The 16,678-nt window shown below is 35.9% G+C and overlaps 1 protein-coding gene across 8 annotated transcripts in view; it reads left to right on the forward strand.

Annotated features, from left to right (window-relative positions):
* Positions 1 to 16,678, forward strand: part of TIAM1 (TIAM Rac1 associated GEF 1) — a 323,266-nt gene that overhangs the window by 190,654 nt on the left and 115,934 nt on the right. For all 8 annotated transcript variants that reach the window (XM_043994258.1, XM_043994259.1, XM_043994255.1 and 5 more), the window contains one exon: positions 237 to 1,213. In XM_043994258.1, coding sequence (XP_043850193.1) covers positions 248 to 1,213 — 966 coding nt within the window. In that variant the 5' untranslated portion in view covers positions 237 to 247. The remainder of the gene's footprint in view (positions 1 to 236; positions 1,214 to 16,678) is intronic.

The following is a 16,678-nucleotide window of genomic DNA, read 5'->3' on the forward strand; positions in this document are numbered from 1 at the left end:
ACCCCCCCTTTTCCAAATCCCCATCTCTTAGTGTCAGTTCTTGCAGATGTCTGGAGTTTTTACTCTTTGGAATACAGATGGAATGCTGTTAGAACAGCTGCGATTACCTTTATAATTCTTGTGAGATAAGGTGTTTTGCCTTCCTTCTCCCATTTCTGTTTATTTTTTGAACTGCCTATATTGACTAGTGATTCAATTAATCAAATTTTTCCATCCCACACCCCTTTGTTTTACAGACCATAAAACCATGGGAAATACAGAAAGCCAAAATGTAGAGCACAGGTTTTATGGTGAGAAGCAGGGGAACCTGTCAAGGAAGCATACATCCCATTCTCTTCGCCTGTCCAACAAGACCCGACGGATGAGGCACGCTTCCTCTGCAAGGGTGATCCACAGGAATTCTGAAGTGAGCACTCGATCCAGCAGCACTCCTAGCATCCCACAGTCTCTGGCTGAAAATGGCATGGAGCCCTTCTCCCAAGAAGGCAACCTAGAAGATTTTGGGAGCCCACTTTGGGTGGGCCGGGTGGGTATGGGCTTGAGACCTGTCTCTTGTCATACCGATTCTTCCATCACTCCTAGTATAGACAGCAGTACAATCCTTACAGCAGCCTCTGCACAAAGCATGCCAGACTCTGAGGAGAGCAGGCTTTATGGGAATGACTCTACGTATTTGCCTGAGGGAGGCAGAAGGCAGCGTCCCTATACAACCAATGGGACTACATTCATGGAAACTTCAAGCTTTAAAAAGAAACGCTCAAAATCTGCAGATATCTGGCGGGAGGACAGTTTGGAATTTTCACTGTCTGATCTGAGCCAAGAACATTTAACAAGCAACGAAGAGATCTTGGGTTCAGTGGAAGAGAGAGACCGTGGGGAGGATCGAGGGATGGAAGCCAAGGATGGTTCACAGCAGCTGAGTACCTGCCATCGTGCCAATTCCCTGGGTGTCTTGTATGTACCCCAGAATAACGGAGTAAAAGCAAATCATGGACCAAGGAGCAAATTTGTGGGATATTGTGGGAATTTAATGTCTGATGTTCCAGATCTTGCAAACCGTAAGATGCCATCAGCTGTTGCCGAGGATACTCCTCCATACAGTAATTATAATACACTTCCCTGTAGGAAATCTCACTGTCTTTCTGAAGGTGCCACCAACTCACAAATTAGCCATAGCAACAGCATGCAAGGCAGAAGAGCAAAAACAACTCAGGTAAAGTGATTTAATTCTACTTAAGCATTTTTAGGAAAAAAAAATGTTTAAAAATACACAGCTTTGCTGTTAGAATTTTCCATTCATTTTGATCAGCTTTTAACCCTTCTTACTGTTTTAAAAGGACTGAATGATATGCTGGTAGCTCTGTTGCCACTTTTCTCAGGAGAATCTCTTATCTTGTAGTTTCTTGGGTAAGGGCTTAAGAGAAGAGGAAGAAACAGGAAATGGGAGTAATTTGTCAGTGTAAACTTGACTGAGATTAGAGTTAGTTTCTTCCAAACATTCTTCCTACCTTAGAAACATTGTAACCATGGACAGAATGCTTTTGTTTGTAGGAAGACCAGAAGCTTGATCTTCTAAGGTCCTTTTAGCCTCTAAATCTAATTTGATGGTCCTTCAAATAGGTGGGAGGAGTATTAGAAGGGAACTAGTCTTACTTGTAGTTCTTACTTCACAGACACTGAATGAGTGGAATAGCTTGCATTTGGTTTTCTTTGCTACAGAGTAAGTGATTGGCAGGCTATATTCTGTCTTATAGGAACCATTTCAATTTCCCTTTCCTTCCTGGGTCAGCAGAGAGTTGGAAGACCCAAGTTCCATTCCTTGCCTTAACCTCAGTTAGTTCTATGATCTTGATCAAGTTCATTAAAACTATTTTGACCTCAGCTTTCACCTCTGTAAAATGTGAATTCTAGTGCTTGCACTACCCACCTCCCAGTGTAAGGATTAAATGAGTAATTTATGTGAAATTGCTTTGAAAAGTTAAAATTTCTATGTTGATACAAAGTCATAGTAATTACCACTGTTGTTATTATTAACAACAATAATAATATTAACAGGAACTTTCCCTGACACTCATTCTGTTCTTGTCCCTAAGTTTCTTGTAGAGGAAGTCCTTGGTTTTTGTTGGAGGCTCTACCTAGGGCAATTTCCCTTTAAGTTACTTATAACGAAAACTACAGCAGGACCAGGACCACAAGACAAACTTCATATCATTCTATTTAGATTGGAGGCAAGCAGTAGGTAGGCAATCAGTCTTGAACAGAAATGGCATGTTATTTGTCATATTGGTCTGCCTTCAGAAGATAACTGTCACATTCTCAAAACATCATATCATCTTTTACACAGCAACTATTGTCAGTGCAATGAAGGGATTGAAACTATAGAACAGATTCAGAGGCTGTTAGAAGATGAAAACTTGCATTCATTTTTAATGATTCTTATCCATATTACCTTTTTTTTTTGTCCCAGAGTACAATGATGGTTGTATCCTATCTTGTGACCTACAAGAAAAAGATTTCTAGCTTGGGAAGGTGAGCATCAGGTTTGCATCCTGATACTCAAACTGAATTCTTATCAGTATTCTCTCTGTGACCTATACTCACAGCCATGATAATACTAGGTTTTGAGAGTTTTTCCTTTCAGTTAATATGATTTGTGGTATCAGCGAGAAGGATAAGTGAGAGATACCTAGGGAGGGAATAAATGGAAGGTTTTGCAGAATTCACAGAAATGATTACCATGCTGAAGTTTTAGGGAAAAATTCTTCTTATAATTAAACTGAAACTTGAATTTGAGAAGCTATGCACAGAACACATTTTCCAAATTTTTGTTTTGTACCTAACTCCCTATTGGCTAGCTTGTTCCATGTTTTCAAAACTGAAGAAAGCCAGGTAGAAGTGTTTTCAGGTGGACATTGTAGGTGCTTAATAAATGTTTATCAACTGATTGGATGGTGCTTACAGAAGATTCTCAAAAGATCCTATCTCTATATTAGAAGATGGCTCACTGAGGGCTCAAATAAATGTAAAGGCTATGATGTGATTTCATGCTAAGCTCCATAGAAAATAAATGTCTTCTTTTCAAGGTTAGAGGAATAAGAAAAATCCTATGATTTCCCAATGCAGATCACAAATTTCAATGACTTATTAGATAAGGCCTATATAAAGCCTGAGGCTTTAGTGTACATCAGGTATTAATATCCACAGCAACTCTGGCTCCTGTGTGTATATATGCAATATTACATACTGCCTTAAAGTATTTAATTGAGAGAATCTGAATTAGAGATTGATTCTCTTCAACATTGTCTCCAGAGTTTAATTAGAACCTAGTTCTACTTTCGAGACAGGTTTATAACTTCACTTTCCAGTATACTTATGTATTATAAAATTTTAATCCTCACGTAATGATCCTTTCTATCCTTCTGTTGGGACTTTTGAAGACAAGCTAGAGAAATTCAGTAATGTTATTTAAGAGGAAAAGCCACATTCTATGTTGAAAGGGTAAGAATTATATTGCAACCATTTGAGTATTAACTTCCACTGAGCAGTTGTTGTTTGTTTTTTAATATTTTTTTTTTGGGTCAGTGAGGGTTAAGTGACTTGCCCAAGGTCACAAAACTGGTAAGTGTCAAGTGTCTGAGGTCAGATTTGAACTCAGGTCCTGCTGAATCCAGGGCCAGTGCTTTATCCACTGCTCCACCTAGTGGCTCCCTGAGCACTTGTTTTTAAAATGAATTTTAAAGAAAATCATTACTGATAGTATATGATATGAGCCTGTTATTGAGCCAATAGCAGTGACCTGACATTCCTGTCAGTTAATTTATATTAATCTCTGTTTGGCAGAAGGTGGGGAATTCCCTTTTTACTTCCTCATAGCATCTAGAGATATTACCTGCTGTCACCTGGGTATGGTAACAAGGCAAGACATTTCCCAACCAGCTCAGAACTCCTAGGATTATAGAACTTAGAGCTAGCAGTGACCAAAGAGATCATCTAGTTTGACCTTATTTCATAGGGGAAGAAACTAAGGCCCAGATAGATGGAATGACTTCCCAAAGATTTCACAGGTACTAAGTGACAAAAGTCACTTGAACTCAGGTCCCTTGTCTCCAAAGCCAGTACTCTTCCTCTTCCCATACTACCTCTTGTTGCTGTGTTTCTAATGAATGATTATTTTAAAAGTGATTTGAGAATCATAGAGTGATGGAATTGTAGAGGTGTGAAAGGAAGAAAATCTTTGCATCATCTAATCCATATCCCTTAGAGGTGGTAAAATGAAACCCCAGATCAGTTAAATTATTTGCCCAAGATCACAGAGATAGTAATTGTTTTCTGACTCTAAGTTCATTGCTCACGGATTAAGTTTTTCCAGTAAGTATGAACATTGTTGAATTTTAATATTGAAATGTAGAGGTATTCTTGGTATCCACTATATTGTAGTTGCTGGGAGGCAAGTGCAATCCCTTCCAGATTATTTCTCTCTTCCCCTTCTCTGCTAGAAAGCCATCCATACCTGGTGCCTCCATTTCCTTTCCTCTTACACTCTTCTAAACCCTAACCCTCTGCAGTCTAGTTTGGCTTCTGACTTCATCATTCAATGGACTTCATCATTCAACCTAAAGGTATCAATGACCTCTAAATGACCAAATCTAATGGCCTTTTCTCAATCCTCATCCTTCTGTGTAGCCTTTGACAGTGTTAATCACCTTCTTCTTGTTGTTATTCTCTCTTCTCAGCTTTTACTGACAGAATTCTCCTGAGAATCTCCTGGTTCTCTTACTCTCTGTCTAAGCTCCTTCTCAATCTCCTTTGCTGGTTTTTCATGTCTTGTTAACTAATCCTGAGTGTTCCCAAGTTTCTGCCCTGTGGCCTCTTCTACTTCTGTTCTCACTCATTGGTGCTCTCCTCATTTCCCAAGGAGTCAAGTATCATATTTATGTCCATGTTTTCCATATCAATATAGCTAAACCTTGTTTGTATTCTGAGCTCCAGTCAATAATAACTAACTTCCTTTTGGACATCTGGAACTGGATATCTAGTAGTCAACCTCAACATATCCAAGCCTGAACTCATTATCCTTGTCCCTAAAACCTTCCCCCTTCTCCTAACTTCCCTATTATTATTGAGAAATCCTTCCACTTACCTAGAATTGTAACTTCAATGTCATCCTTGCCTCCTTATTCTCACTCCAAATGTCTAATCCATTGCCAAAGCTTGTCATTCATGTTATCTCTTGTATATATATCCCTTCTCCAATCACACACCTGCCATCCTAGTTCATGCCCTCATCATCTCCTACCTGGACTAATACAATGGTGTTCTAATTGGTTTCCCTGCCTCTTCTTTCCTTGTTCCAATACATCTTTCACTCAGCTGCTGTTTGTCTGACCTTGTCACTGCCAGTTGTTATTCAGTCATGTCTGACTTCATAACCCCATGGCATGCCAGGCCCTTCTGTCCTCCATTTGATCTCAAAGTCTGTCCAGTTTCATGTTCGTTGTTTCCATGACACTCTCCATTCATCTCATCCTCTGCCTCCCCTTTTCCTTTTCCCTTTAATCTTTCCCAACATCATGGTCTTTTGCAAATATGTTCTGCCTCCTCATTATATGGCCAAAGTATTTAAGCTTCAGTTTCAGTATTTGACCTTACAGTAAATTTCTTTAAGTATTGACTGATTTGATCATCTTGCTGTCCAAGGGACTCTCAAAAGTCTTATCAAGCACTACAATTCAGAAGTGTTGATTCTGTAGTGCTCAGCTTACCTTAAAGTCCAATTTGCACAGACATATGTTGCTACTCGAAAAACCATAGCTTTGACTATACTGAACTTTATTGGCAAGGTAATGTCTCTGCTTTTTAGTATGCTGTCCAGATTTGTCATAGTTTTCCTTCCATAAGGAGCAAGCATCTTTTAATTTTATGGCTGCAGTCACTGTCTGCAGTCATCTTTGAGACCAAGAATATAAAATCCGACACTGTTTCCATTTTTTTCTCCCTCTGTTTGCCAGAAAGAGATGGGGCCAGTTGCTAAGATCTTAGGTTTTTTTGTTTTTGTTTTTATGTTAAATTAATTTTTTTAATGTTAAATTTCAAGCCAACTTTTACACCCTCCTCTTTCACCTTCATCAAGAGGCTTTCTTAATTCCTCTTCACTTTCTACCATCAGAGTGGCATCATCTGCATATCTGAGATTGTTGTTATATCTCCCAGCAATTTTGGTTTTTGCTTCATCTGGCCTGGCATTTCATATGATGTTCTGCATATAAGTTAAATAAGATAACAATATGCAGCCTTATCTTAGCCCCTTTCCAATCTTAAGTCAAGTAGTTCCATGTTCAGTTCTAACTGTATCTTCTTAACCTATATATAGGTTCCTCAGGAGACAAATAAGATGATCTGGTACTCCCATTGCTCTGAGGACTTGCTACATTTTGTTCTGATACACTTAGTCAAAGGCTTTAGTGTAGTCACTCCCCTCCCCTTCCTCTCTATCACCTTCCACTTACTCTGTATATGTCTTATATTTACATGTCATTTCATCCAGTAGAATGAGAGTGCCCTGAGGGTAGGAACTGTTTCTTACGGTTTTTGCCTCTTGCTGTCTCATAGGAAGCTCTTACTAAATGTATTTTGGTTGATTAATATAAGGAAGAACTTCCTAACAATGAGTTAGCATGGTATAAAGTGGAATGGACTTTCTGGAGAAAGTAGTTTGCTTTCTCTCATGAGGGCTTCTTTGGAATATAACAACACAATAATCATTAAAGCACTGAATTGGCAGCAGCAAATTCCTAATTCAATCTTTCTATCCCCAAGATTAATAATCCATTGCCTTAGGTCCTCACAGCTCTATAGTTGTGTTAAGGCAAAACCAGATACATGAAAATTTTAATATTTATTTCTTATTATAACCAACTTGTACCTACTCCTAAGCCCTGACTAATGATCACAAGAAGTCATGTTCTTTTATGTAGTATTTTTAAAAATAATAGACTCACAAAGCCTGAGGAGATCTCAAAGGTAATCTAATTTCTAAATGCATTCCTGATAAATTACTCTTCTTTGCAAAATAGTATCAGAGATTTAAAATGGAAAAAGACCTTAACTTTTTTTCCCATACCTCCCTCCCACAAGTGAAAGAAAAATTTATATAGTCAAAATAAATTCCCACATTGGCTATATGCAAAATATCTCAATCTGCAATCTGAGTCCATTACTTCTGTCAGGAGGGGATAGCATTTTTTTATCATGAGATCTTGAATAGTGGTTTGTCAATGAACTGATCAGATTCCTTAGTCCTTCAAAACTGTCTTTGCAGTGTTGTTATTGTATAAATTGTTTTCCTTATTTTGGTCACTTCATTCTATATAGGTTCATGTAAGGAAATTGGTATCTCTGAAAAAATCTCTTTCAATATTTCATATAGCACAAAACTGTTCCATCGCATTCATATATCATAACTTGTTCAGCCTTTCCCCTGTTGATGGGTACTCCCTTTGTCTCCACGAAAAAAAATTACTATATTTTGTACATGAGTTCTTTTTCTCTTCCTTTGATCTCTTTAGGATATAGATGGTATGGCTGGATCAATGGGTATGAATTATTTAATACATTTTGGGGCAAAGTTCCAAATTGCTTTCCAGAATGGCTGGATGTACAGTTGATTTTTAAAATGAAATATAAGGTTTTATATTTACGTCTATTCAAATTCATCTTAGTTCGGATGAGGCCCATTATTTTAGCCTCTTGAGATTTAAAAAAAATCTTTCTGTTATCTGTCAATGTATTTGAACAAATTCTGGAGGTATAGCTATATGAAAATCAAATAAACATGCCATCTACATTTACAAATTACTAATAAGAATATTAAATGGAATTGGCCTTTGGGCAAAGCACTTTGGCTCTCTGCTAGAGACTTATGACCAAGTTGATATGGATCAACAGTCTTTAAATTAGCAATCTGCAAGATATTTCTCAGGTACTGCTGCTGTTTGCTGCTAAATACTCCATTTTTTTTTAATAGAGTGAGGTGCCCTTATAAATTTATTTCCCCTTCTATCCTTTTTGAGGTTTTAATAACTTCCGTTTTTAACTTTACATTCATTTCCCGTTATATCTCTACCTTTCTACTACTGAGTTAGCCCTCTTTTGAAACAAAGATTTAAAAAGAAAGATTAAATTAAAAAGTTCTCTACTAATTATTCTTAAATATTCTTAATGACATCTCTACTGCTCTATCATTAAGACAACTTATTCACCACTTCAATTGTAATCCACTATAAAAATAGAACAACCATACCATAGCATGACATAAGTCAACTGCCTTTGTTAAAGACCACAGTGTCTTTGATCTGTCCTTCAGGTTCATGGCACTGTTTTCAAGGTACAGGTGAGATTAGATCTTGAATTTACTCTTCTTCCCAGAAGGCAATTATGGATTCTTCATGCAATTTATGGCACCACTGAAATGGGTCAGATAAATAGCCACTTTCGACCATTTAGAAATAATGGTAATTTGTAGTTCCAAAATGCATAGTTAGGTACTTGACTATGCAATAGAAACTATGGTGGAAGGTCTGTGAAAACTTGCAAATGAAAGGTTTGTGTTGAATTTGCAAGATTCATAAGGTTGGGGCAGCTAGGTGGCACAGTGGATAAAGCACCAGCCCTGGATTCAGGAGTACCTGAGTTCAAATCTGACCTCGGACACTTGACACTTACTAGCTGTGTGACCCTGGGCAAGTCACTTAACCCCCATTGCCCTGCAAAAAAACAAACCAAAACAAAACAAAAAAGATTCATAAGGTTGTCAGTTGAGTCTGAGGTATAATCGTAATGGAATATTTTTCCCATGAAATTATTATTTTTATACATTTCAGGCTATTTTCAGGTATCTTCTGACCCAATGATGGGCCATTTTTAACAGTTAGTTCTCTGCCCACCCGCAGAATATCACCATTCAGATCATTTCCAGGTTGTTTTTAAATCACATTTTTGGCAGTTTCTTCCTTCCTCTACCTCCTAAAATTAACTAATTAAAAAAAAATCAGTTGCCATTACATAAATTGAGATTATGAACTTTCATAAAATCAATCTGGGGCAGCTCGGTGGCGCAGTGGATAGAGCACCGGCCCTGGAGTCAGGAGGACCTGAGTTCAAATCCGGCCTCAGATACTTAACACTTACCAGCTGTGTGACCCTGGGCAAGTCACTTAACCCCAATTGCTGCACTTAAAAAAAAAATCAATCTGATCCCCCCTCATTTGTAGATAAGGAAACTGAGGTTCAGAGAGGATTTGGCTTGTGTTTTCTATAGAGATTGTTTTTAAAAATACCATTATTTTCAACATTAACACTTTGGTAAGTGCCTGTTTTCTGAGATAGAACACAGTCCTGCTGAGAAGAGTTGGAAAGGTCACTATTTGAATCCAGATACATTAAAAAGGAAAATTTCAGTGTTACAAAATATCATTGAACTCTTCTAAGTGCAGAAGAGGAAGCACTCTGAAGGTCCCTGCCCTTCCCTTCCATCCAAAAAGCCTTTCTCGTTCTTCTGGGCTATAAGAATTCAATTCAATAAGCTTTTATTAAGCCCCTACTATATATCAGGCACTGTGCTGAGCATGGGCTGGGGAGTGGGGTACCAATGAGAAAAAGAAAGACTACTCTCAAGAAGTTTACAATCTAATGTGGGAAGATCACACATAAAAGGGGTGGAAAGGGGTAGGGTAGCTGGAGTCAAAATGAAGCTGAACTGCTGATGGAAAATAGAGAATTAATTACCTAGAAAGTTCTAAAAATTCAGAACCCTCTACAAAGGAAGGCTTTAGGAGGAGTTTATTGCTCCACCCTCCAACCTTTAAGAAATGACATTAGGGGGCGGCTAGGTGGCGCAGTGGATAAAGCACCGGCCCTGGAGTCAGGAGTACCTGAGTTCAAATCCGGCCTCAGACACTTAACACTTACTAGCTGTGTGACCCTGGGCAAGTCACTTAACCCCAATTGCCTCACTAAAAAAAAAAAAAAAGAAAGAAAAAAGAAATGACATTAAGTATAGTATGAATCTCTGTTGTCGAGTATGGTGGATATCTTGAATATAGTATTAGAGGTAGATGAAGTGAAATTATATTGTGAGGAAACTTGCTTCACAGTATTAGAATAATTCCTTCAAACAAATTATAATGATATTGGAATATTTGGTGGAATTTAGGATTTTAGGATTTAGAATTCAAAAGAGACTTAGTGATAATCCAACCTCACTTTTCTACATGAAGCCTAGGATGATTAAAATTAAGTGTTAATGAATCTTTCAGGTTCCCGAGTTTCTGGGTGTTTGGCATGCCTCAGGTAATAAGACTAGGATTTGAAGTTGGCAAGTCAGCTGTTATTTCTCCATGGACCAGATTAAAAATTTCTATAATTTGATGTACAGTAGTGGACATATGTTTCCACTTACAGAAGCAATAAAAATTCTCTGCTTGAATCACAGATTCAGTGTTACTTTAAGCTGTGAACAATAAAGGTAGATAAATTCACCCTGTTACAAAGCCACTCATATAAAAATGTCTCCTCATCGCTTTACTTTTTTTAGGAGGATGAGTAACTCAGCACATTTCTTAGGATAGATTCTGTTAAGCAATCAGAAAGCATTTATTAAGCACCTACATGTGCCAGGGAATCACAAAGAGTAAAACAGTTCCTCTTAAGAAGAAGCTTATATTTTAATGGAGGAGACAACAGTATGAAAATATATATATTGCATAAATACAAAGTAAATAGATACAGTAAAATGTAAAACACAAGGTAGTTTGGGAGCAAGGACACTAGTAATGGGGGGATCAGGAAAGACTTTGCACAGAAAATATTGTTTGAGTTGCATCTTATAGAAAACAGATTCCATGAGACAGATTGAGTCTACTCTAGGCATGTGGGACTGCCGGTTTTCCTGGAGATGGAATATTTTATATGAGTACAGTTTGTATCACAGACTCTGGAAAGGGAAATTATGTACAAGAAGGGTCAAAATATAGTTGGGGGTCAGGTGTTACGATAGGTTTTAAACCAAACAGATTTTATATTTGATCCTGGGGGCAATAGGGAGCCATTGTTGATGGAAGAGGGAAGTTACGTGGAGAGATATATACTTAATTTTCATACTTTTGCAGTAGTGCCAATAGTTATTATAGATTAGAGTAATAAGAAACTTCAGGCAGAAAGATCATTTAGGAAAGTGCTGTAAAATCTAGGCAAGTAGTGATGAAGGCCTGACCTAAGATGGTAACTGTGTGAGTAGAAATAAGTGGGATGCAAGCGTTGAAAAGAAAGATCTGTATTTTAATCAAAGGTAACATAAATTCTCAAAATAAAAATTTTGTGAACCACTCAAAAAAGGAGCAAACTCAAGTTTTAATATAGTGAAAAAAATATACTTAATAACAAAACCAAAGGGGGGAAAATGCAAGAGGAAACTGTACTAGAAGATCATTAACAGTAGTATCAGCAGCAAAACTAGTATATTCTCAAGATGCAACAAAATGTATATTAAGCAAATTCAAAGAATGAAAGGAAGAAATTAAATTAGCAAAAACATCCTGAAATGAGATAAAATACTTATTCCAATTAAGGACTCTTAAAATAAGATGTTGATAAACTTGGAAATTTAGAATTATCTCTGGAGAATTTAAATGAAATGATTCAGGAGAAAGCAGAATTATTTTCCCACAAAATAGAATGGTTAAAACAGAGGAAGCAGGAGGAAAAAAAGAAACAAATACTAAGAAAGTTATTCATTAAGAAAGGGTTTTGATTTTGCATACAAAAGATTGGTTGTGAGGCATACTTGCTTCCTCTACGTAATATAATGAATGTGTAGTAGCGTAGAATGAAGTATGTTTTCAGAAATAGTGTTTCAGTTTGTTTTGCTTAAATCTATTTCTTTGCTACAAGAGAGGACTCTTTTGGGAGGATAAGAAATAACAACAGTTTAAAAAATCATCCAGAAAACATTTAAGAAAAGGGAAGCAGATTTGGAAGCTGTGCAGAAAAAAGTTCTAAATATGGAGGACAAAGAAAGGGGAGAAAACTTACGAATGATTTTTCTGAAAAGTGTTAAGAAGAAAATAATTTGGTGAGATTTAAGGACATTGTATAAAAAGTTTACCAAAAAAAAAAATGAAAATAAGGGGAAGATTAGAAATTAGCAGAATTCAGGATGCCAATAGAAATGATCCCAAATTCTCTTCATTCATGTATCCTTGTTTAAGTTTCAAGACTACAGTGACAAGGAGTTGATTTTACAAGCAGTTGAAAAGTGCTATATTTCAAAAGATTTAAAACAATATAGTTTTACATTAATAAGTAATAATAGCAACTAGAACAGGATATGGTGAAAATTTAAGAAGTAAACCTTCCTTTGAAAGTTACCTCTTTGGCACTGCAAAACATTTTTTTTAAGGCAAAAGATAGTCTTTTAAAATTGTGCCTGAATTTGAGACATTTGTGGAAAGAAAAGGCTACCTTAAGATAGCTTTTTTATATTCAGAAAGCATACTTAAGACTTGAGTTATTAAGACAAGTATTTTGTAGATACTTTTCAATGAAAGAACCCTAGGAGGATTATAAAGAAAAGTAATGTTGTTTCCTTGATTCCTGTATTCATGCAAGGGGGAAGAAATGAAGAGAAGGGGAAAAATCAATTTTGCAAATTTTAAATTAAGAATAAGAAAAAAATTAAGGTAATGAGGATTGAGGTAGAGGGCAATTGCAGACAAATCATTAATATCCTAAATAGGGGAGGATTGAGGTATGAGGTTTAAAAAGAACAATTTACAAAGCAAACAGTTCTTTGTATAGGAACTTTGTTTAGTGTTGTGTCAGTAGTATATGACGGGAGAGCAGTTGGTGGCAGAGTGGATAAAATGCTGGTCCTGGAGGCAGGAAGATTTATCTTCATAGTTCCAATCTGGCCTCAAACACTTACTAGCTGTGTGACCCGTGGCAAGTCATTTAACCCTGTTTGTCTTAGTTCCTCATCTGCAAAATTAGCTGGAGAAGGATATGGTAAAAAGATTATTCATTTTGTTCAAAATAGATTTATATGAGGAATGGTTTAGTATTTATCATAAATCATAAATAACAAGAATAGAACCATGTCATATCAGTAGATGCAGAAAAATTCTTTGTAAAAAATGCAATATTCACTTGTTTTAAAAAATAATAATGCTGAAAAGTATAGGAATAGGAGAATTTTTCTGTAACATAATACAAAAATATTTGTTACATTAAAAAAATTAGAGGCTTTGCCATTACTATCAGTACAGTTGTGTGTTCTAATGGTTTTGTGACATACTTTTAGAAATGAAAATATAGAAATATTAACAACTGAAATTAAAAGAACATGGGTGAAGAAAAGCTTAAAATCTTTATTTGCAGATGATATGCTGACTTATCTAGAAAACTGAAGTAACTCCCCAATAAAAATAATTGATAATAAGATTTTTGGATATAATATACACATAAAATCATTAGTATTTTAAAATCCTGTTTAAAAAAACAAATTGAAAGGAGAAAAATGTTTCTGATTATGAACAAAATGTGTAAACTATTTGGGCAGGCATTAATCTATCAAGACAAATATAAGAGTCATAAAACAATTTGACCAGAAACAAAGGAGGAATTAAATAATTGGAGACAAAAAAGGAGGGAAGCATTTCTATGAGTATGGTAAACTTTATAGATTTAATATAATACCAATCAAAATGCAAATATGCTAGTTAATAAAATTAGGTAAAATTATGTATATGGAGAAACAAACAGATGAGAATACCCATGCTCATTAGGGGGAAAAAAAGAAGATAAGGGTATTTAATTATTTAATTATCAAAATTATTTGATACTTGGTAGAAATCTAGATCCATGAACTAGGTTAGGTAGTACAACTCTAGGACCAGAGATACACATGCTTATGCTTGATAAATTTCAAATTATATGCATTGGGGAAAGCATTAATTATTTAGTAGCAACTGGGAAAGTTAGGTAACAGTGTGGATGCCATGCACAATATATTTTAAATGAACTGGATGTGTGTATGTGTGTGTGTGTGTGTGTATATGTTTGGAAGGGAAGAAGAGAGATGGGGAGAGATCACAGTTGTGCTAAGAAAAAAATTCTCAGCTATTGAACAAATGCAAAAAATTCTCAGGCAAAATAGGTGTCTTCAATCATTGATTATATTAAAATAAAGACTTTTTGTTCAACAAAAAATAACGCTTTTGTAATAAAGCAGAAAGCAACAGGTTAAAGGAAAAACCTTTGCCATAAAAAGCTTGATACCCAAAATCTATAAGGAATTGACATAGAGGAATACCCTTTCTTCAAAGATTAGTCATCAAAGAATATGTATAGATAGTTCTTAAAAAAGAAACAACACGTGACCAGGAACTACCTGAACTGATTACAAATTAACTGTCATATTTAGAGAAGTGCAGGTTCTAACAACTCAGACATACCTAAACCAATTAAATTGGTAAGATAATTTAAAACCTTAAAATTCAGTGCCCCTAGGGCTGTGGAGAAATAAGCATACTCTTTCATTGTTAGTAAGACTGTTAATTGCTACATTCTTTTCAGACAGCTATATGACTATATAGTAATTGCTATAAAATTATTCATATCCTTTGACCTACTGTTCCCACTACTTGGACTATGCCCCAAGAATGGTATTGACCTAAAAATAAGACTTATCTATACAAAAGTATTCCTAGCAGAATTATTCTTCCTACAAGAAAAAAATAAAAGAAATATATGTTTGAACAGCTAAGAAATTTCTCAACAATTGTGGCATACGAATATGTTAGAATATTTTTCACCATAAGAAATTACATCCATGAAGAATGCAAAGAAATATAGAAAGACCTATATGACGTGCTGCTAAGTGCAAAGAATTTAAAACTCACTGAAGGTCTTTTTATTATTTTAATATATTTTTTATTTTGTTAAATATTTCCCAATTACATTTAAATATTTTTACATTTATTTTCTAAAATGTTGTCACTGAAAGTCTTTCTGTGACTAATATTATTAAAAAGAACAAAGTACATAAAAACATAGAAGAAAAGTTTTTAGAAGAGGATATGGGAAGTAATAGAATGTTTTTATTTCCATCTTGTTCACATAAAAATATACATATTTTCAAACAATACTTTAACATCACCTGAAACCAGGACTGATCTAACTGAGCTCTAACACCAGCACCCTCATGGTTTAGATTTGATGCTGGAATGAAATATGGCACTTAAGTCACAGAACAGGTTTACTTTGCCCTAAGGCTGTAAGGATTTGCTAGGAGGATATGGGAGTACTTCACTTCTCTGAAGAAAGCCCCACTAGTCTCCATATGAAAATGTGTGTGGTTATCAAGTCAAGATATGGTGAAGGACATGTTGACTTGAGTGGTCTTTAGACATATCCCAAGTCAGATGGGCCTGACTCTCCTTTGGTGACCAGGAAGCTGAGTCAGGGAAACATAGGCCAATCAGGCTTTGGACTTCATCTCCTTTATAGGGGAAACTAATCCCTGTCAAAGAGGGAACAAGGAAGGATGGGTCTAACTCATATTATAGGAAAAACCTGGTAGATATCAGTGATCTCTAATAGCTGTATGACTGTGGAAATGTAACTTAACTGCTCTCAGCTTCAGTTTCCTCATCTGTAAAATGGAAATAAAAATAGTGCCTACTTCCCAGAGTTGTTGTGAGGACACAAGGGATATTTGTAAAGTGTTATGCAAACCTTTCTAGATAATAAATAGTCTTATTTCTTGCCAATAAAAGTGCTTAGTTGTGATATCCAGCATCACTATTATTATTATATAATTAATTACTCATAGTGTGGCACCTGTTTCAAGAGCTTTACCTAAGGTCTATGGGAAAACAGACATGCTAATGAACTGTTAGTTTAGTTATGCATTGGTCCAGCTGTTGTGGAAAGCAATTTGGAAGGATGCCTCCAAATTTACTAAACCATGAGGCATATCCTTTGACCTACTAGTAAATCTATACCCCAAAGTAATCAAAGAAAGACAAAAAGGATGCAGATACAGAGCAGCTTTTTTTTTCCTCTTGGTTATAACAAAGTACTAGAAACTTACAGGGGTGCCCATCAATTGTGAAATGGCTGAACAATTCATGGTATAAAACTGAAATGGAATATTATTCTATAAGAAATTATAGGAGCAGGGCAGCTAGGTGGCACAGTGGATAAAACACAAACCCTGGATTCAGGAGGACCTGAGTTCAAGTCCGGCCTCAGACACTTGACACTTATTAGCTGTGTGACCCTGGGAAAATCACTTAACCCTCATTGCCCTGCAAAAAAAGAAAATATAAGAGGGATGGTTTCAAAGAAACCTAGGAGGACTGGTATGAATTCATTTAGGGTAAAGCAAGCTAATGTACAGAACAATTTATACAGTAAGCAATGTGATAAAGACGTATTTGAAACTCAGATTTCATTGTAAAGACAAGTTTGAAAGACTTGAGAACTCTAGTCAATATTCATGATTGACTGTGATCTAGTAGTGTAGCAGTTCTGTTGATGAAGCCTGTTTCCCACCTCCTGACTTGAGATGCAGATATACCTATTCAGACATGTCCAAAGTGAAAATTTGTTTTATTTGACT

This window comes from Dromiciops gliroides, chromosome 3, assembly GCF_019393635.1.
Source record: "Dromiciops gliroides isolate mDroGli1 chromosome 3, mDroGli1.pri, whole genome shotgun sequence".
NCBI lineage: Eukaryota > Metazoa > Chordata > Mammalia > Microbiotheria > Microbiotheriidae > Dromiciops > Dromiciops gliroides.